Source organism: Gopherus flavomarginatus, chromosome 15 (assembly GCF_025201925.1).
Source record: "Gopherus flavomarginatus isolate rGopFla2 chromosome 15, rGopFla2.mat.asm, whole genome shotgun sequence".
In the NCBI taxonomy this organism is placed as follows: Eukaryota; Metazoa; Chordata; order Testudines; family Testudinidae; genus Gopherus; species Gopherus flavomarginatus.
Window position 1 is genome coordinate 11,639,721 of NC_066631.1, and position 20,263 is coordinate 11,659,983.

The 20,263-nt window shown below is 44.5% G+C and overlaps 2 protein-coding genes across 3 annotated transcripts in view; one reads left to right on the forward strand and one right to left on the reverse strand.

The window, feature by feature from the left end:
• On the forward strand, positions 1–20,196 carry HNF1A (HNF1 homeobox A). Of its 2 annotated transcripts, none has more exons than XM_050923609.1 (10): positions 1–1,553; positions 8,926–9,125; positions 10,029–10,215; positions 10,863–11,101; positions 12,472–12,674; positions 14,707–14,908; positions 15,801–15,992; positions 16,293–16,414; positions 16,770–16,911; positions 17,828–20,196. In XM_050923609.1, the coding sequence occupies exons 1-10, from the start codon at positions 1,219–1,221 to the stop codon at positions 17,953–17,955; spliced, it is 1,950 nt and encodes a 649-aa protein (XP_050779566.1). In that variant the 5' UTR covers positions 1–1,218; the 3' UTR covers positions 17,956–20,196. The 2 variants fall into 2 exon arrangements, with proteins under 2 accessions (XP_050779566.1, XP_050779568.1); XM_050923611.1 differs by having other exon boundaries at positions 12,517–12,674.
• The window catches only part of C15H12orf43 (chromosome 15 C12orf43 homolog), a 13,950-nt gene continuing 8,220 nt past the window's right edge, over positions 14,534–20,263 (reverse strand). Inside the window, exon 7 of the mRNA XM_050923646.1 lies at positions 14,534–14,763. Coding sequence (XP_050779603.1) covers positions 14,715–14,763 — 49 coding nt within the window. The 3' untranslated portion in view covers positions 14,534–14,714. The remainder of the gene's footprint in view (positions 14,764–20,263) is intronic.

A 20,263-nucleotide genomic window follows, 5' to 3' on the forward strand; every position in this document is an offset into this window, starting at 1 on the left:
TAACCAGTCAGAGCAGAGACATTAATTCACAAGTGTTAAGGTGAAAAGGGACCATTATTAACATCTAATCTGACTTCCTATACAACAGTGGGCAGAGAATTTGACCAAGTGATTCCTGCATCAAGCCCACACCTTTTGGGATTAACTAGTGCAGATCTTTTAAAAAGACATCCAACAATTGGGAGTAGATCCCTAAAACAGGTTAGTATCAATGGGGTAAAACTATGGTGTTGATAAATGAAGTCACTGTGGGTGGCACTCATAGGGAGAGGAGGAGCAGTTGTAGGCAAGCCAGGAACCTTTAGAAGTGCACCAATACCCAGAACACAGCTTGCATGTTTATTTTGTTTGCCTGCTTAGATTATAAATTCAGTGGGGCAGGCCCCATGTCTCCTTTGTAAAGAGTACACACTGTGAGCGCTCACCAAAAGAACAATAAAGGCAGTAGGTTCCAATGAAGAGAAACGGGGACAGGTAAGTGCCAATGTGGGGAACTGGCTCAGCAGCCATTTAGTGCCCCAGCCTGTCCCACTGAAGTCAATGGGAGCCCTTTGAGAGTATGGTAGATCTTAGAATATTAGAATAAATCCAGAGGTTGTACTTGATGCCTGGGGTGTGGTACACAAAGATTGGATGAGCTGCGGCGGCCACTAATTCCCAGCCCGAAGGTTTCAGTGGGGCTTAGCCCCATGCTTCTGGTTCCTCAAGCCTATCTCTGTTCTTAACCAATAGGGCCAAGAACCAGTCAGACTTCTCCGCTCTCACTTTCTCATTCAATTTTCTTTCCATTTCTCTCTTCTATCTGTCTCCCATCCTGGCTTTTTCTCTGTCCATTCCTTTTACTCTCCTATTCTCTTCTGCCTCCCTACCTTTTCCCCTCCCCCTCCTGCACTTTGTGAACTGCTGCTGCAGTGCTGAAGTCCAAAGTTCAGTAACTTGCTAAGCACACGGATAAATATGAACCTTGGAGAATTTACACTGCTCCAATGTAAACAGATAGCCAAGGGTCCCTTTATCAGCACTGGCTCAGGACAGTCGTGGGGGGTCTGAAGTGGCTCATTTTTGTATTTTGTTTTTTTTGGGGGGTGCAAAGGCGGGAGTCTAATGCCATTCCCACTCTGCTGACAGTTGGGTGTATTACCTCAGGAACATGGTGTAGAGAAGGCTGAAGGCAGAACGTGCTGAAACTCAAATCCAAGGGACACCAGACTGAAGACCATGGTCTCTAAGCTGAGTCATCTTCAGGTGGAGCTGCTGGGAGCACTGCTGGAGTCAGGGCTAACCAAGGAGACCCTGATCAAAGCGCTCGGGGAAGTGGACCCCTATGCTCTGCAGAGTGAAAGCCAGCGTGCCATCAGTGCCATCCAGGTGGAAAAAGGGGAACCCTGTGCTGAAATTCCCAACCTGTCCAATGGGATGGAGGAATCCAGGATGTCCGAGGAGGAAACCTCTGACGATGGGGAGGAATTCACCCCTCCAATCATGAAGGAGCTGGAAAACCTGAGTCCAGAGGAGGCTGCTCACCAGAAGGCTGTTGTGGACAGACTATTACAGTAAGGACATGGTTTTCCTTTCCCTTTCTTGCTCTCCGTTCCTTTATTTCTCTTTCCTTCATCTCTTCCCTGAAATACGTTAGAGGTGCAGAGATTCTCCCCATCAATGCCAGCCCCAAAACCGAACTGACAAGCTTCATGTTCCTTAATAATGTTCAGTTCTCTTCCACAGACATTTAAAAAATACGCACACACAAAGTGCTATGGGGCCCAATTACATATTAAAAGTGCTAATATCATCTGGGAAACAATGACTTGAGAAAAATCTGGGAGCTGTACAACTTCTGTCGCTTTAACTGTCTGACAGTTTTTACAGAAGCCACCATTTCAGTTGTTAGAAAAAAATAAGAAAAGAAGCCATCATATTAACTTCTATCATGTAGTGTGGGAATTCTCATCATAGGAGGGAAAAATACTCCTAAATTCTCTTGCCATTTTTACCAAGATGTATATTTTTATTTTACTGATTTTAGCTAGAGTCAAGTATTTGTCAGTAGAGACAAATTAAGAGAGCCTGATCTTCATATCTTTGTTCATGTAAGACTCCCATTGATTTCAGTGGGAATTTCAGATGAAGAAGTGCAAGGCAAACTGGTTGGCAATCCAGGTCGACATTACCCTTCTGTCCTCCATCTCCCATCATGAACACTGAATGTAGACGAGTGTGCAGTCTACAGACTACTGTTGTATGACTTGCCTGAACATGCAGTTATTTATTCTTAATAGCCAAAAAATGTGAGCTTCCTGAACCAATCACTCTCATTTCACTCCAGAAAGCCCACAGGCAGAATCAGAATTGTGCTCCTGCAATTCTAACTCAGCGACATGAATCCTAGCGATTCCAATGGCTGGTCTGCCTGAGCAAGGACTTCAGGATATCGCCCTTCAAATCCACCTAACACAATTAAATCCTTAGCCACAACATCTCATCCATCTGCACTGAAGCTACTCTCCAAGATTATGAGCAGACAAGAGGCACAGGGTGACTGCGACGTTCTGGAGACTCAAACCACTATTCACAATCTTTTTGGGGGAAAATTAAACTCTAGTTAGAGGATTTATCGGCTTTGTGGCCATTCCTTTTTATAAGGAAAGGATATTCATACAAAACGTAACAAGAAAAAGTACGCACAAAACCCCAGCAATAGCCCCAAGATAGAAAGAGAGCACAGTACTTAAGGGTTAATATTCACTGTAATATTTAAGGGGGGATGGTTCTATTGCCTGACCTCTAGAGAGTCTGGGCAGATTTGGAGCTGATCACATTACAGTAGCTGAAGGAAGAAAATAGACTGGAACAGCACTTACCTGAGAGGAAAGATGCTCCCCATAACTCTATCTTCTTTTCCATCCAATAAATCCCTTCCCTTCTTTGCCTTTTCATTTTGTCCCCTTCCCTCTTTCTTACACCCTTGCTTTTTCCAACTCCCTTGTTCTATATCTGTTTTCCTCAGATCCTCCTTTCCTATCTCCCCACCACTTCTCTCTGTCTCTCATCACCCTGTTTCTATGTCTACCTGTCTGAGAGTGTCTGTCTGTCTCTCTCTCTTTCACATTGCTTTTACCCATCTCCTTCTCTCTCTCTTCTCCCTAAGCCTGTGTAGAGAACTTGGGGCAGTTTGAGCTCCAGTTGCACCGGGCGGGCCCTGGCTAGTTACTAATTATCCAATGGCTTTATTATTTCTCTTTTGTCTTATAAATTTATAAACGAAAAGACCCTGATAAGCTTTTTGATCATTAACTTCTGATGATTTATCAGGTGCCTCTCCATAGGGAAATCCATGGAAGCTAGAGAAGAGCACCTGCCTTAATCCCCTCTTTAATTAATGGATGAAGCAGGAATTAAACTCTATCCACTGTGCTCTGGTAAAGAGAATTTCACAACTGGAGGGAATTCCTATCCAGGAGTTGGGGATCCAGTGTGGTCCTTCACTCCCACATCTCCCTTCACCTTGGCATAAACTTTGGTTTCTGATCTTCCCATTCTTTCCAGTTGCCCTGTGGTTTCTGTCAGTTTCAGCACAAAACTAATTTCTATACCACATTTTTACAGTAATGCTTCGCACTTCTTCAGCATTTTCTAACTGAAGATCTCAAAGCTCTTTACACACTGTGAATGAAACATCATCCTCATTTACAGACGAGGAAACTAAGGCAAAGAGAGGTTAAGTGCCTTAGCCATGGTTACATAGGAAATTGGTGCAAGTGCTGGAAATAGAACAAGGGTCTTCCGGAATCTGGTCCTGTGTCTTAACCACAAGGCATGGAGCATATTGACCCAAACCCATTAAAAACGTCTCCTAAATGGGGGCAGTGGATAGACAGGTCTGATAAAAATCTCTGCCTTTCTGCACAATTTTAAGAAGCAATTGTGTGTTTGGGGAAGTAAATTAAAAGCATCTGGGTCAATATCAGAGACCAATAATGGGCAAGCAATAGCTAACAACTAAGAAGCCCCTTCAGGAAAGAAACCTTTTAATAGAAGAAGGCCTGATGGGCATGTCCTTAGAATAATAAAATAATAATAATTTATATTATATATAAATAATCCTAAATAATGTAGGTGTTTTTGAAAATGCCTCAATTCACTTGAAAAAGGAACAGGATTGGAGGTATGATAAGAAGTCAATATATATTATACATAGTACAAAATGGTGTATTATCGAAATCACTTCCCACCAGATGGGACACAAGGAAGGAGAGCAGCCTTGCTCACCTAGCACAATGGCATGCAGAACAAAGCTTCTCTGCTTGCAAATTGATGGTTGCTCAAAAACCTGAGTGCATGATTTTGTGGTATTCAAATACATAGGCACTATGAAAGTGCAGAAATCCCCTTATGTGTTACCAGCAGTTTTCAGACTATTGTAGACCACATCTAAATCAAAAGATTGTCTCATGGACACCTCACCTCCTGTTCATGGTCACAGTAACTTACTTGTTTACATGGGAAAGTAATATAGGAAAATGTTTTAAGATATTTCTGTGCTTTTGATATACTGCCTGCGAACAAGGAGAAAAATCACAATGTGACCCGTCACCTTTCTGCAGACCATTAGTATGTGCTCTGTGAAACACTAGTGATTCTGCGAAGCAGTTTGTGAACCGCTGTATTACACTGAATAAATCCAGTATGGAGGCAATTGCCCCGTTACATAGCTCTAAGTTCACTTGCTGGAGTCCATTACCCTTTGTCCCTACAGAATACACTGAGTATGCAATCCATAGGGAGGTTTCCTTAGTGAGGAGCTAGTGGGTGAGCCCTTCACCCACTACATTGTGAATCGCAGAAGAGAGATAAGGGATGGGATTTTCAAGAGTACCTCAGCGATTCAGAAGTACATGTCTCATTGCTCTTCCATGGGACCCACAATCCTAAATAACGTAAGTGTTTTTGGAAATGCCTCAGTTCACTCCACAAAGGACAGAACTGGAGGGAGAAGTCAATAATAAATTAATTAATATGTTGGGGAAGGCTATGGGGCAATTATTAGCTATTCCCTATGGAGAAGACAGAATATTGATTGTCTTTGGTGTGGGCCAGGGGAAGGAGCAGACTTCAGTTGGTGAGGGGTATGCGGTGGATGTATAATGAGAAGGCAGGATAAGTGCTGCTGTTACCTGTGGCTAGGTATAGCAATTTTTCCCTCTAGGGCAAAGGGTAGAATTCCACAAGGAAAGAGGGAGGTTGAGGTTATAAGATTCTCTAGGCATATTTTCTGAAAAGGAAACAGGGAGCTGTAGAGGTAAAAGGCCCAGTCCTTTCCCTCAGGGAGCTGGTTGCTGAGGGGCCCTGAGATTAAGCTATAACACCCCTTTTATATCAGCATCTGATTGTATAGGCCAAGCTAAGGCAAACCGAGCAAAGTTCAAATGAAAACAACCATGCTGAGGTTAGTCTTACCTTCCCTGCTCTCTGCCTATCTCAGGTCCAGTTTGTGCACTGAAATCCGCGGTAGATGTCTGGCACTCTTCAATGAAAAGGACTGGAGGGATGATCCTGAGCACTTCAAAGCTCTGGACCTCCTTTGAACTTGTTTCCAGTTCAAAGCACAAGCAATTCAGAACCTGCCTCCAAGAGATCAAATCAGATCTTTGGCACAAGGGAATCTGAAAACGATCAGACTGTGCTGCCCTGAGAGGTGGTGGAGAATAAAGGAAAGAGGATGGACAGAAAGAGGACAAAAAATGGGAGAGAGAGAGAAAGATTGGGAAGAAAAATCAGGAAGACTGAAGGAGAGAGAAGGTCCCCTGAATGTTACATCCCCAGCTCTCTGGATTGGGTTTTCTTTAATGCTAACAACTTGATATTTACTTTCCATTTAAATTTGAGATGTTGCTATAAATTATCAACTAGCCTCTTGTTCCCTTTGAGTTTATAACTAACTACCTGGGTTACTTATTGTTCAAGTAACAAAAGGGAGGTGAAAACGCCCTCAAAAAGCAACCTCCCAACTGAGGAAAGGAGCAGCTGGAATGGAAGAGATAGGCCCCCATGCCCCAGAGGTTGTATAGGGCCAGGGAGAAAGCCTATTCTCAGGGGACAAGGAGAAGCTGAAGGCAAGAGACCAGGACCTAGAAGATGGGAAGGAAAGAATAAAAGTCTGTTATCTGAGGATAAGGAAAATCTGGAGATAGCCCCTGAAGAATGGTAAAGCCGTGGGGGTAGAGTTTGTACTTGGGAAGAACAGGAAGCTGAAGCCAAAATGAGGCATGAAGTGGTCAGATGTTGAACAAGGCTGGGACCTTTTTGCCGTCCTGACTCACTAAATTAATTGAGCGTTTTGCCCAAGTAAGGTGAGCAAGATTGGCCCTGCAGTGAAATCCTACTCCTACTGAAGGCAAAGACAGTTTTGCCATTGACTTCAGTGGGGCAAGGATTTCACCCCTGGTGTTTGTGTCTATGGTGAAGCCCACTGCAGGCAGCGCTATGAGGATAAGTGATAGTCTGTGAGAGTGTTCAACTGACCTAGCAACACAGTATAACCTATGATCATGACGTCTCTTTACACAGGAATTAAAGGTTTGGCTTTGACAGTACATGTGGACACAGTTAAGGCATCATCTATGCTACACCATGAAACTACCCTTTACCTGTGTTAAGGGACATCCATGCTGTAAACAGCTCCCAAGTGCAGATGCACTTGAATTGTAGACACACCTTGGGAATCTCTCTCTACCTTGGCACCCCATAGTGTTCTAAACTATGAAAGAGTGAGAGTCTCATCCTCTCCCAAGTACCTCCCTGCTCTTCTCACACAGAGAGCTGAGAGAGAGGTAAGTAAGTGGCTCAGATGCCAAGTGGGAAGGAATTCAGTACATTATAGAAGCGTCTATGGGTGATCATGAATCCCCCTCCCTTTCTTCACTAGATGACCCAGAAACATGATCTGAAAGATAGGGCAGAAACCTTGCCCTTGAGCATCTTCTAATTATCACTGTACAACAGAATCCTGGGCCAGCTTGGGGCTGTTGGGTATCTCTTTAAAGGAGGAAAGTGCCCAGGGCTCAGCTGCAGGCTGGATTAATAGAGGCTGAATGAAGAGAGACCACAACAGGGAGGAGATTACCCCTTGTCTCAAGAGGTAGTAGAGCAAACACCAACTGCTTAAAGCTCAGGAATGGGAAAAACATGTTAGATGGGTTGCCCTAATCTGGGGTCTTTGAAGAGTACAAGGGGAGAGGGTGGAAAATGGAGCATTTTGGCACAGCTCCACCAGTGGTGCCATTTTAAGAAAAGAGATTTCGCCAGAAAGCTGGCCCTGTCTCGCCTCCTATCACACTTTAACTGCAGTTGAGCTTGCTCCTTGGACCGTCTGGTTGCTGTCGAAGAGGCTGCAGCAGGAAAAGAGATAAGGATGTTTGTGCTGAGAGAACAGGTGCGGACTTTGTGCTCCTTATCGCTTTTCAGCCTCTGACAACCCACAGAGTCAACAAAAGCAGCTAGTGTTCAGGCTGCTCTCTCGCCTTCCACCCCCAACTATCCTGCTGTATTTTCCCCATAGTCCTGGGTATTTTTCTCTTATTCCACCCACCTACTACTGGTATTTGGAGAGGACATCAACATTATCTATACCGTGTTGGGATCACGTCCAGTCCAGTCAGTCCCTCAGGCATTTCACATTAGAAAAACAGAGGGCAGCTCCATGTTACATCTGCAAAGAAACCAGACATTTCCTCAACGCAGGGCTTGTTCATGTTTGGTTCTAAACTGCTTGGTTCAGATCTTCCAAGTTCTACTAAGTTTCAGGTTCAGTCAAACCCAAACCACTCACCGAAATTCAATCACAATCCCTTTAGTCAGCCCCATGGTTACTCAAATGCTCAGGAACCTTAACAGACGTTCTAATAAACCTTATCAGATTTACAACTATTATGAAATTCCCAAGGTCAGTTTACTATCTTTTTTTTTTTCCATGCACAGTTCTACTCTTCTTGGCTTGTACAGCGGAGTGGCTGGGATTGTAAATAGGTGTTCATTTTTTTCTCTAAGTACATAGATGCAAAATGGAAAATTTGAAAGAGCAGATGTGTGCTTATCTATATGTGTATATGTAAAGTGCCATATGTGCAACGACATGTGGGTGGTGTATATGGTTGGTGTCTGGGTACAGGAGTCTCACGTGCATAAGTATACATTGTAGAATCATTTCAAGTTATTTTGGGTTTGGAGCTCCTCTCTTTCTTGGCAGCTCCGCTGTGGGTTACCCCAAGCTGGATCAGAGCCAGAGTCAGAATGCAAGTGAGGATGAGTCGGTCTGATATTAAAGTGAACCCAGTTTAGGAAAGTACATTACGTTATCTGTGAGCACACATCCCCCACAGACAGGGAAGCAGAGAAAAAGAGACCCACTTCCTGAAACAGAAAAGCAGAGCCCAAAACATACAGCATTGTGAGAAATGGAACCCTGAAATATGGGACATCATCGGCTCCACCCCTCATCCCTCTCCCACTGCTCCAGAGGTGATAGGCTCTTGGTCAGAATTGAGCTACACAAGAAGGATGGCATAGAGGAAACTGTCACCACTGCTACTCCAAGGAGTTCACTCTCCAGGGCTATCAAAAATATTCATTAAATGATTTAGGCAAGTAAGTCATTTAGCTTGGAGGTTAGGTCAAACCCCTGCATAGAGTGTCACACTGAACAAGAGATTTCCTTGGAGAGATGAACGGCTATTTTGCAGCATACTACATCTATCCTACCTGCTTCAAAGGCAAAGCATGAACAGAGGATTCACCTCTCTCATTGCTTCTGGTGCCCACACTTCATGCAAGAAGTGCTGGCTGACATTCCTTGAATCCCTTTTGTGCAACCTGGATACACAGACAAGAATTCTATCTTTAATGAGGTGCATTTTCTGTTCCTTCTAGAGAGGATCCCTGGAGAGTAGCAAAGATGGTGAAATCCTACCTCCAGCAGCACAACATCCCTCAAAGGGAGGTGGTGGACACTACAGGTTTAAATCAGTCTCACCTCTCACAGCATCTCAACAAAGGCACACCCATGAAGACCCAGAAGAGAGCTGCTCTCTACACCTGGTATGTCCGCAAGCAGCGAGAGGTGGCCCAGCGTAAGTATAGCAACAGCAAATCTCTCCTAACTCTAGTGTCCTATAGCTCCCCCTACCCTCATCTGCAGTGTGGAAGGCAGGGGAGGGAGGCCCTTCCTAGCAGTAAGGTTAGACAAGTTCATGTCACCATTCAACAGGGGTGGCCAAACTGCACAAAGGAGCCTGCAGCCACCCACTTCTTTAAAGGTGGAGAGCAGGCTACAGCTCTCATCTGTCGGTATATCCAAATGGGGGCACTGACTTGGACCAAGATGGGGCACTGCCCAATGAAGTGCATTTATGTAAGCATAGACAGCATAGCTGATCACCAGCAGTGATAGAACCCAGGACCTTCAGCACCAGAAAAGAGTTATCTGCAATTTCATCTAAAGAAGTAATTCCTTTAGCCATGAGTAAGTAGCAGGCTGTAGCTCTGGGGTCAGCCCTGAGTGCGATACCATCTCTCACACATACTAAGTCAGTGTGTTACAAATACATGCTTAAAATGATAGCCTTTGCAACCTCCATCTCCATATGAACAAATGTGGCTGTAATTGGTTTCATTTTATACGTATTAGATGGGCCCCTAGTAAAATTAATAACTTGGCCTTTAGTTGGGCCTAGAGGGTTGGACTCTACATGAGTTGCATCCACCCCAGCTCCTGCTGCTAGTTCTGTTTCACTGCTTCACACTAGGAATCAAGATGCACCATATCCGATGGTCCCAGTGGGGATGATCTTACCCATTTTAGACAAATATAGAGCTTTATTTAAATCTCATCTAGATTTTGCACCTGCATTTGTTCAATAGTAGGAGACACTGAGTAAAGGTAAGTTGCTCTGAGCCAGATGAATTCCAAGAAAGAGAATGTTACAAAAACATCCTATCAGCAAGCAAAGCCCCTTGCCTATTTGTGTTTCCAGAGTTCACTCATGCTGGTCAGGGACTTGTGGCAGAGGAGCCCATGGGAGATGACCTGCCCACCAAGAAAGGGAGAAGAAACCGCTTTAAGTGGGGTCCTGCCTCACAACAGATCCTATTCCAAGCTTACGAGAGACAGAAGAACCCAAGCAAGGAGGAGAGAGAAGCATTGGTGGAGGAGTGCAACAGGTGAAGGAGGGTCTCCAGTGTTGATGGAGGAGGGGAAAAGAGAGGGATGGAATGGGCCTTTGTGTGCTCTTGCTATACTGCCAGAAGCCATACTCTGCTCTGTGTAAGGGCAATGGGGTAGCAGTGGATTGAGATCTCCTGTTGTTCTTTCTTTGGGATACAATTTGCAAAACGCTGTGTAGTGAAATCCCAATACCCAATGCAAGAGAATGATTGGCTAGAGCCAGCTGTAGAACAAGTTTCCAGCACTGAGCTCTCATTGCCTGTTATTCCAGTCCTGGGCTCCAACAATGCTCTGCCTCTCTACCCACTGTACAGAACAGCCTGCTCATCCTGCCCTGAGCCTCTGCTTACTGGGTGACCAGGCATGCATACAGACACCGAAGTCACGAACACCCCACACAGACCTTTGGCTGTTGAGCGTGTCCCCCCGCACCCCCCACACTCCATGAGTGTATCATCAAGGGCCTGGTGTTATGGAGACCCTGCCTGGTCACAGGAGTCACCATAGCACATATTAGCTGATTAGGGAGTCAATCCAGAGCTATCAATCATTCAGCAGTGCTCCAGCTCACCAAACAGAAAGAAAGTGTTTCCTTACACAGCTATGAGATCACCAAGGCCCTTCCTTTGCTCTTTCCTGATAGGGCAGAGTGCATTCAGCGTGGCGTCTCCCCATCCCAGGCCCAAGGTCTGGGCTCAAACCTGGTCACCGAGGTGAGAGTTTATAACTGGTTTGCCAACCGTAGGAAGGAGGAAGCCTTTCGGCACAAGCTAGCCATGGATACCTACAGTGGGCCGCAGCCCAGCTCTGCTCCCTCACTGACCTCTCACAACTCTTCCTCCCTTCAGCCAACGCCTGCTATCTCGCCAAGCAAAGTCCACGGTGAGTACTGACTACAAAGTACTGGAACAGGAGACCGGTGAGCCTGCAAGTTCAGGCACCGAGGCCATTTCGAAGCTTGTCCCTTCAGAGGCTGATCAGTAGATGGGACAGCCAAACTGACATGGGGTTTACACAGGATCAAAGTGTAGGTGATAAAGGGATATTTCTGCATGCACGAGATGAGGGGAGAAGGGTGACAAGTGGAGTGAAGAGGACACTGGAAGCTCAATGCTGAGGGAGTGCCTTACAGTCAGTTCTTATTCATTGCTCTGTCACAGCCCCCTATTGATGAACAGCAGTCAGTAATCCCTATTTCAAGGGCTCGCCTGTTACCTTGTATCAGAGGTTAATTGTATACCCTTTCTTCTCACATGCACGGCTCCCTCTTTGGGAGCCTCCAACTGCCATAAGTCGGAGACACAAACATTCTTGGCTGAATTGTTAGGAGTTAGGAAAAGGTACCCTCTGCAGCCTCAGCAAGCCAAAACAGACTCTTCTGCTTTCAGTGATTATGAAAACTGACAATGGCATCTCCGCCTCCTTTCTCTGTGGTAGCCAGATGAACAAGTGACAAGTACCTGTATTCAGCAAGCTCACTTTTCTATTATGTAATGCTCAGGTGCTTTGTCCTTTTTCGTGTTTCTAGGCAAAAGTCCTTGAGATGCCAGTGTGTTAGTGAAGCAGTACCAATCATCATTGATCTCCAGGGCTGCAAGAGACACTGCAACTAGAGCACAAGTGCAAACTCCCCCTCTGTGCAGGGAAGGGAATAAAGCTGCTACCTAAACTGTCCTCAGTGCTAAAGCAGGGACTTAATGGTGGAAATTCCATCATCCCTCTCAGAGTAAGGGGTTTCTAGCAATCTTCCTTGACACAATAGAATAGAAAAGCCTACCACTTAAAAGGCTAGAAGGAATAATTCCCCTCTCCCTTTGACACATGTTGATCTTGCCAAAGAAGGATTTGGGTCTATTGGTAAGGCCAGGGAAGCCCAGGATTGAGTGAACCTGGAAGACTGAGTTTACCTCTCACTTTGGGGTAGATGCTATCACCCAGACTCCCTTCCCTTCTATATTTACTCCTAGGAAGAATTTCTAACCAACTTAGTTACACAGCTTTTTTCCCATGGCAATACTCAGCCTTGCACAAAGCTGGTACATCAGGAGATGACTTGTCCAAGGCCACCCAGCAAGCTACTGGGAGGATTAAAATTTTGGTGTGTTCTTGGTTTCCAAGTACCGTGCTCAGTCCACACACCCTCTCAGCTCTGAAACAGCACCAGTGAAGGAGGGCTGCCTTGGTGCACTTGGCACTTCTAAGGCAAAGGCCTAGAAAGGGAATTGAATTTATTGCTTGTCCTAATTTACTAGATCAGCCTCATCTGTGGGAACCAAGTCTCTCCTTTTCTGACATAGGAATGAGGTACAATCAGCAGCCAGCCAATGAGGCAGAGTCTTCCAGCAGCAATCATCATGGGAACAGCTCCATGGTGACCACCCAAACCATTCTTCATCAGGTCTCTCCCCCTGGACTGGAGCCAAGCCAGAACCTGTTGAGCACAGACACTAAGCTGGTGAGTGACATATACCCTAGTCCAGGTGATTCCATGATGTCAGGGAATCAAAGAAGGCTCCCTGGGTTTCCAGAGGACAATATTCAGAAATGATATTTTCCAGAATGCTGTTAACTCTCCACAGCAGTACCAAGTCCAAAAGCATTCTTAGGATTCTCACACCCTGACACCTAGTGGTGGGGGTGGGTACTGGGAGCATGAGGACTGAGTAGGACTATCCTATCCAGTTACTGCCCTGGGATTAATCAAAACAGTATGGTACACCTTTCAATAGGAAAACAGGGCCCAAGACATCTAATGACAGACCTGCCGTTAACCTCCCCATCCCAAAAGGTCTGTTTCTCTCCCACTATCAGATTCCTTCCATTACCACTCACTTTTGATTGAACTCCACACTCAGCAAGATAGGGGAAAAGAATCCAGTGGCTCTAACAAATCAGGGACCTGTTACTTTCCCTGACCCATTTGTAAAAGTAAGGTGCAACAGACCCAGTTTACATATAATTCCTACCAATAGATCTTGTACAGTAAATCTGGATTGTACCAGCCTAATCATATTCATCTTGAGGCAGATCTCCTTTGGATATCTTTCATTAACTAAGCCTTCTCCCATGTGGTTTGTATCACTACGCTAAGATTATATGATTGATCATTCTTGGCTGGTTTGCACAGTTCCCTTTGGATTGTATGCGACATATAAAACCTGTTAGCAAGAAGTTTCTATTGGTCCACCGCTGTCCTGCGGCAAAGTTCAATTCATTAATCCAATTAAAATCTTTACAGTCACCCAATCACTTTGCTGATTTTCTGGTCACTCCTGTGAAGGAAAAAAGTCTTTCCACAAGACTTTGAAAATATCCTTCTGCTGCTGTGTACAAAAAAGGACACTGTCAAGATGGTTAGTCCAACCATTTACCCTATTGCTCCTTAATCTTGTTACAGATCAATGCAGATATGTATGTTTAGGAAGTTCCAATGCTTTATTTAACTATATATATATATATATATATATATATATATATATATATATATATATAAAGTATTCAGCTTTGGCAGCTTAATACTTGTGATACTTTTATAGGACTTTTTAACTAGGGACCTCACATGGTTTACAGACTATAACCTCAACCTCACTAGAAGGTAGATATGAATTACGAAGTTCACCTGAGAGTTTGAAAACTGAGACACAGACAGGTTAAATGACTTGACAAAGGGCACAAATTCAGTCAGTGACAGAACCAAGTCTAGAACTGAAAGTCCTGCTCTACCCACTAGCCAGACATGCTCTCTCTCTCTGTAACAAGCAACCCTGCAATAACGCACACTAGAATTTACACCCCTCTGGTGCGTACTTACATAGAATGTAGAGAAGCCCTAAGAAAGGAAGGACTCATGAGTTCTAGCCGCCGCTTTGAACCAGCTTTTAAGTCACTTAGCCTCTCTGTGCCTCACTTTTCAAACTCTAAAATTAACTTCATATCTACCTTCTAATGGGGTTGGGAGGGTTCAAGTTTGTAAAGCCTTTTGAGGTCCCTAGTTACAAAGTGCTAAACAAGTATAAGTGTTAGGCTGCTAAAGCTGAACATTTAATATGTTGAAAAAAAAAAAAGGCATCAAAACTTTTTATACATAAAAATTTGCATGGGATTTTTAATAACATAATAAGCAGCAATAGGGTAAATGGATGAACCACTGTACCTCATTTTCCCCTCCCTAATGTAAACTGAGGATAGTACTTCACTATATGGGAACGGAGGCTAAATTCACAAATGTTTGCAAAGCACTCAGATTCTCAGATGGGAGGAGACTGACCAGGGCAAAGTGTTATTGTTAATACCATGACAGTGTTCTTTAATAGTTAATCAATCAGCACGGAGGCAGCATACAAACTATACTCAGCTAAATAAAGTCCCTTCCAAACTGTCAGAAGCTGGGTGGGAAACTGATCACAGATTGGAACTTTAAAGTGCTCACCATACTCCAGCTGTTGCAGACGGCATTTTCACAGCTCTTCTTTCTTCCTCATGCCCAGATCTCTGCTCATGGGGGACCTCTCCCTCCTGTCAGCACCCTGACGGCTTTGCACAGCCTAGAGCAAAATCCACACACGTTGAGCCAGCAAACCCAGAATCTAATCATGGCATCACTGCCTGGTGTTATGGCAATTGGAGCTGGTGAGACCTCATCCCTGGCACCAGCATTCACCAACACAGGGGCCTCCACCCTGGTAATAGGTGAGCAGTGAACAATGTGGGCAAGTTGGAGGGCTCACTGTGGTTTCTATCCCACACTCTGTTTATCAGGATTTCCTGAAAGGGAAAAAAGGATCTATGATCATTTTAAATGTCTGTCATTTCCTGAGCCAAAAGCTTTGAGGCTGCAGGGAAAAATATATGATTGAAGGATCAATCACAAATATGGGGACTGTCAGGAGCTCCTCAGAAGCATTAGTACTTTGCACCATTCCACATGATATGAAAATGTCCTACTCCTGTAGAAGCTTAACAGTTCACAAGTGGGGAACGGATGGCTAAGCAACTTGAGTAAAGGGATACAAAACCTTTCATCTCCATGTCATTGTTTCAAATCCAGCTATTTGGTAGCCTAAACAAAATGAAACCCATGAGTCTAAATTTAGTTCTTTGTGGCTAGTTACACATAGCACTCTTGTCAGCAGTTTGAGGTGAAGTTAAAATAAGGACTGGGCCATTAAACTCCACTTTCACTTTCAAAGAAGGTCTCTCCAGTGAAGGATTACAGCAGATTTGAACAGAATTGCATTGTGTGATCTGTGGCTGAACAGGATGCCTCAGCTCAGGCACAAGCACTGGTGGTAAGAGCTACTTGCATGGTGCTTTTCTGCACAAGATGTGGCTCAAACTACTGTTGATAGACCTTAACTTTCATAGACACTAAGTTCATTCACAACTGGACAAGGCACAGGTGTAAAGCAGCTCCCTCTGCCCCAAAGAGTCCTAGCTCATACTACTATTGGAGACTAGGCACAGCTATGGAAACCATTCCAAAATTTCTGCAGACCCCACTTTGGCAGAGGGAACAGTCATGCACTCCCAGTATGAGATGAGATGAAAGAAGGAACTGAATATGCATGTCTTTATTTCTCAGGCCTAGCCTCCACCCAAGCCCAGAGTGTTCCTGTGATAAACAGCATGGGAAGCAGCCTTACTACCCTTCAGCCTGTCCAGTTCTCCCAGCAGCTCCACCCATCTTACCAGCAGCCCATCATGCAGCAGGTCCAGAGCCACATCAATCAGAGCCCCTTCATGGCCACCATGGCCCAGATACAGAGCCCCCATGGTAAGGGTTCAAACTGGATTTCACCACCTTCACAGTCTCTTTTGCTTGAGAGGTTAACTGATGGCCCCTGGGTTTGAAGCACTCTGTTTATTATCAGAAGAACAGAAGAAGAGGGTAGGTGATTCCTCTTCTAGATCGAGATCCCACTGGTTGTGTCTGAGATTCAGGATTGACTGACAGCAGATTCATGTTGGTGTCACTTTGGCTAAGTTGATCTCCCATTTATTTAACTGTTCCTGTTCCTAGTTACAACTCTCAGAGCTCCAAAATCCACACAATCTTGTTTTCTTTCATTTCTAGCTCTCTACAGCCACAAGTCTGAAGTGGCCCAATATGCACATACTGGCCTTTTACCCCAGACCATGGTGATAACAGATACAGCAAATCTCAGTGCCCTGACTAACCTGACACCAACCAAACAGGTAACAAAGCAGGAAATGGTATTTATCATATGCCTTCATTCCCCTACTTAAAACTGCACTGTATATCACACAGCATACTGCCTATGCCAGTAGAGTATATCTGGTACCCTGTCTGTGCCACTCCAGCAGGACAATCTTCCTCACCCCAGCGCCTTGCCAATACCAGCTGGAACATTGGGAACATTAGAGCAAGCTTCCTTGCTGCACTGCCAAGAAGCAATGAGTTTCCTTGGAAACAGAACCTGCTTGCTGTTTCCAATCCAGCTTGCCCATGTAAATGCCTCTTAGAAGGCTTATAGGAGACAGATCTGACCCAGGCACTGTTCCAAAGCTCAGGAAACATTAATTTTCTCAGGTGTTTACATCTGAATCAGAGACCCATACGGAGTCTGGGATCCACACGTCAGTGTCACAGACACCAACAATACATTTACAGAACCAAGACACAACCATTCAGCACGTTCAGCCAGGCCATCTCCTCACCCCGAGCCCAGCTGGTAAGACCAATAAACTATCATTTTATACTGTCCCTCCATCCCTCCTCCATCTGCCAATACCCCAATGGTAGGACATGAAATAGCATCCACGGCTTCCTATTCTGCATCAGAACTCCAACTAGGCCCTGGGGGATACAGAAAATGACCTAATGAAAGGAAATACTAAAGCACAGTCCATAGCAAGGATTTTTCAGCATATCCAAAGTGAGGTATGGGTGTGGATATGGGGCCTATATGGAATTTGTACAAGTGACTAACATTGAAGAACACAGGCAGGAATGGTGTCCCTACACAGCCAAACATGGAGAAAGCATTCAAGGCTGGGGAGGCAAAGATTCCTTCAGGAATAGGATATAGGGTAAAGCCTACCAACTCTGAGAGGACATTAGTGAGTCATTTTAATTCCAAGGGGGTTGATCCCCAAGTTACTTTGAGAACAGCTTTGCATCTGGGCACGCAAGTCTTTGCCTATGAAATGGGAATGGGATAAAGGAGTGAGGGCTTGTCTATAAAAACACTTAGTGTGCAGCAAACTGGGGTGTAAATCTAGCCCGCATTAGCTTGCCACGAACTAAGTGTCTGTGGGGACCCTGCTGCCGCACACTGGAAGTTTCACAGTGTGCTTTTATTTATGACTGTTTCAAAGAGGCGTAGATCAAGGTACGCTATGAAACTTTTAGTACACTGCAGCAGGGTCCACATAGAAAGCTAGTGTGAGGTAGATTTACACCCCAGTTTGCTGTAAGCTCAATGTTGGTGTAGATGAGCCCTAACTCTTCAGTGATGTCAGGAAAATATCAGACCTTAGTGTCTGAGATGAAGAATCTTTAGATGCCATGTAGGAGTGAGGGAGGGGGGAATTAGAAAAGGAACAGATGAAGGAAACTACCATGCTAAAACTGCATGTTTTTAACAGTCTCCTCTAGCAGCCTGGTGCTCTACCACAGCTCTGACTCCACCAACAGCCACAGCCACTTGCTGCCATCTACTCACAGCGTTATTGAGACCTTCATCCCCACACAGATGGCATCCTCCACTCAGTAACCATGGTGACCAGTTCACAGGTGACTGCCATGACTGAGCCATCAGGAGCACCTCCATCTGTGTTTGTGATTCACTGTCACTGCTGCCTTCCACAGGGAAGAGAGTGCCTGGCCTGGAGGCCTCCACCCCCTCTCCACTGCCTTGTGTGAAGTCCTCACCCTCATCCAAACACAACACGGGAAGAGGTTTTTCTTGAGCACAAAGCTATGAACACACATCCAGATGACAGAGGAGGACAGGGCTGACACCACTAGCTTCCACTGCCAAAGGGAACAATGGCCAGCATAGAGACCAGAAATTGAGGACTTCCATCAGGATATGGGTCTGAATGGTCTACAGCAAAATTGCAAAGGGATAGCTGGAATTTTCTTTCTTCTTAACCTTAGCTGGGCTGCATATATATAAACCTGCCAATTCCACAGCAGGTCCTGCAGGAAAGAGCAGAACTGAGCTGCTAATGGCAGGTGAGCACCACTTACCCACCCACCACTGCTGCAACAAGCAGATGGAAACTGAATGAGAGAGAAACTTTTCTTGGGGCAGACAGTACAAGAGCCCGAATACTGGCCCTGCAGCTAAAAGACACTGAGAAACAGAGCCAGGGATGGCATGAGAACTATCTTCTCATTACAGAACCACTAACTAAAAACTTGTCATTTCTTTAACTTAAAAGGGACACTGTCGATTTATTTAGGTTCAGAAATATGACTTCCACTAGGCCAGGGCTGTTTGAGGGTAAGAGGCCTGAGTATTTTCAATAGTTCTACTTTGTTTTAAATTCAGAAATTGAAGGTCAGGAGAAAGGAATGTTTAATTCTCCACATCAGCAGGCTTGATTCTTGGTCTCTCACACACCCCACAGGGTGATCAATGGAGCCAGTGCGGTCAGCATTTGGGATGGGGAGAGAGCAAGAAGTGGCTCAACATAATACATCTGAAAATAATGTTTCAGAAACATGGCTTTTTAAGCCCTGCCCCTCATGTAACACCATTGCCCCTTCTAACAGAGGGAGAGGTGTGTGTGTGTGTTGGTCTCTCTCACATGTATCAGATCTTCTCTGTAAAGATCTCCACATAGGCGGATTGTTTTAGTATAAATATAGTGTAACCACATTCTTAATTCTTAGCCCTTCACTGTATGCCTGATGCTACAGCCCCCACTCCTGTGAATAATCCCTCAGATTTCCATGGATCTATTTGTATAAGTGAACGCTTTGAGTCCTGAGGCCCTAGTTATAAATGCTTCTAGTATTTCCTCTTCTTCCTTGTTGCTTATATGTTCATATCACTGATGAGCTGCAAACAAACATAGGAGAAGCCATAATAAACGTCTTTCTGGGGTTCTAATGGAGCTGAAGATATCAATTTATACTGCAGAGGGGACAAATCCCAATGAGGGGAAAATATGATCAAGCCTCTAAAAGGATAAGAAACAATAGAGAACAAAAGAAACTATACAAATAAGTTGACAGTGTCCCTATTGCCACCATATCTGATGACTGCAAACATATAGATATAAATTGGTGCCAGTATTCAGAAGACTTTTTCCCTGGACTCTGATATAAAGAGCTATTAGAGCCTAATTTCAGTAACTGAAAATCTCAGTGGAATTGGTCCCTAGGACTGATGCCCCTCTCTACTCTGTTATCCTGTAAATATATTTAACTTTCAGTAAACTGAAAGAAAACCATTTGAGACTGTTGTATATTTATCCTCTTTACAGTATAAGCAAAGTCAAATGTATGAGGAATCCAGAAAAAAAGTTTAAAAAGTCACATGATTTTCAAAAGTTAAAATTACTTATAACTGTAATGATGGCCATAAGGCATGTGATTTCTGTTGGTGTATTTTGTTAATTTACAGGCCGATTTTCAAAATACTTTTGCAGTTTAGATGCCTGCAGGGCATTTCCTTATGCGAAAAATATCAGGGTTCTTGCACAAAATGCGGGTGACTCCCAGGACCCTATGAGGAGCAATATTTTCCTCACTTTAGCATCTTGAGTTCCTCCACCCATCCAAATATTAGGTCTTTCCCTGAAATCTCAGAGCTGCTGGCCTCTACTAGGAAAGTAAAAACAGTACTGAAAACTACTAAAAACTGCTGCTGCATCTCAGAGAGACAACACACACCTGGTTGATCAAATAAGGACTTAAATGCAGTTACTACCATGCTGGGCTCAAAGGCACCTATTTCTGGCAGTTCTACAGCATCATCAAATAGCTACAGACAGTTGTGCAATAAAACTACATATGATGTGTAATACCTGTTAGCTGTGCCAATCCTAATGGAAGAAGATTGCAGGTCT

Excerpts from the sequence above, each read along its gene's own strand:
- HNF1A (XM_050923609.1), top strand. The coding sequence starts at position 1,219 with ATGGTCTCTAAGCTGAGTCATCTTCAGGTGGAGCTGCTGGGAGCACTG. Across the intron at positions 9,126-10,028 it reads GCAGCGAGAGGTGGCCCAGC|AGTTCACTCATGCTGGTCAG; the intron begins GTAAGTATAGCA and ends TTGTGTTTCCAG. Across the intron at positions 10,216-10,862 it reads TTGGTGGAGGAGTGCAACAG|GGCAGAGTGCATTCAGCGTG; the intron begins GTGAAGGAGGGT and ends CTTTCCTGATAG.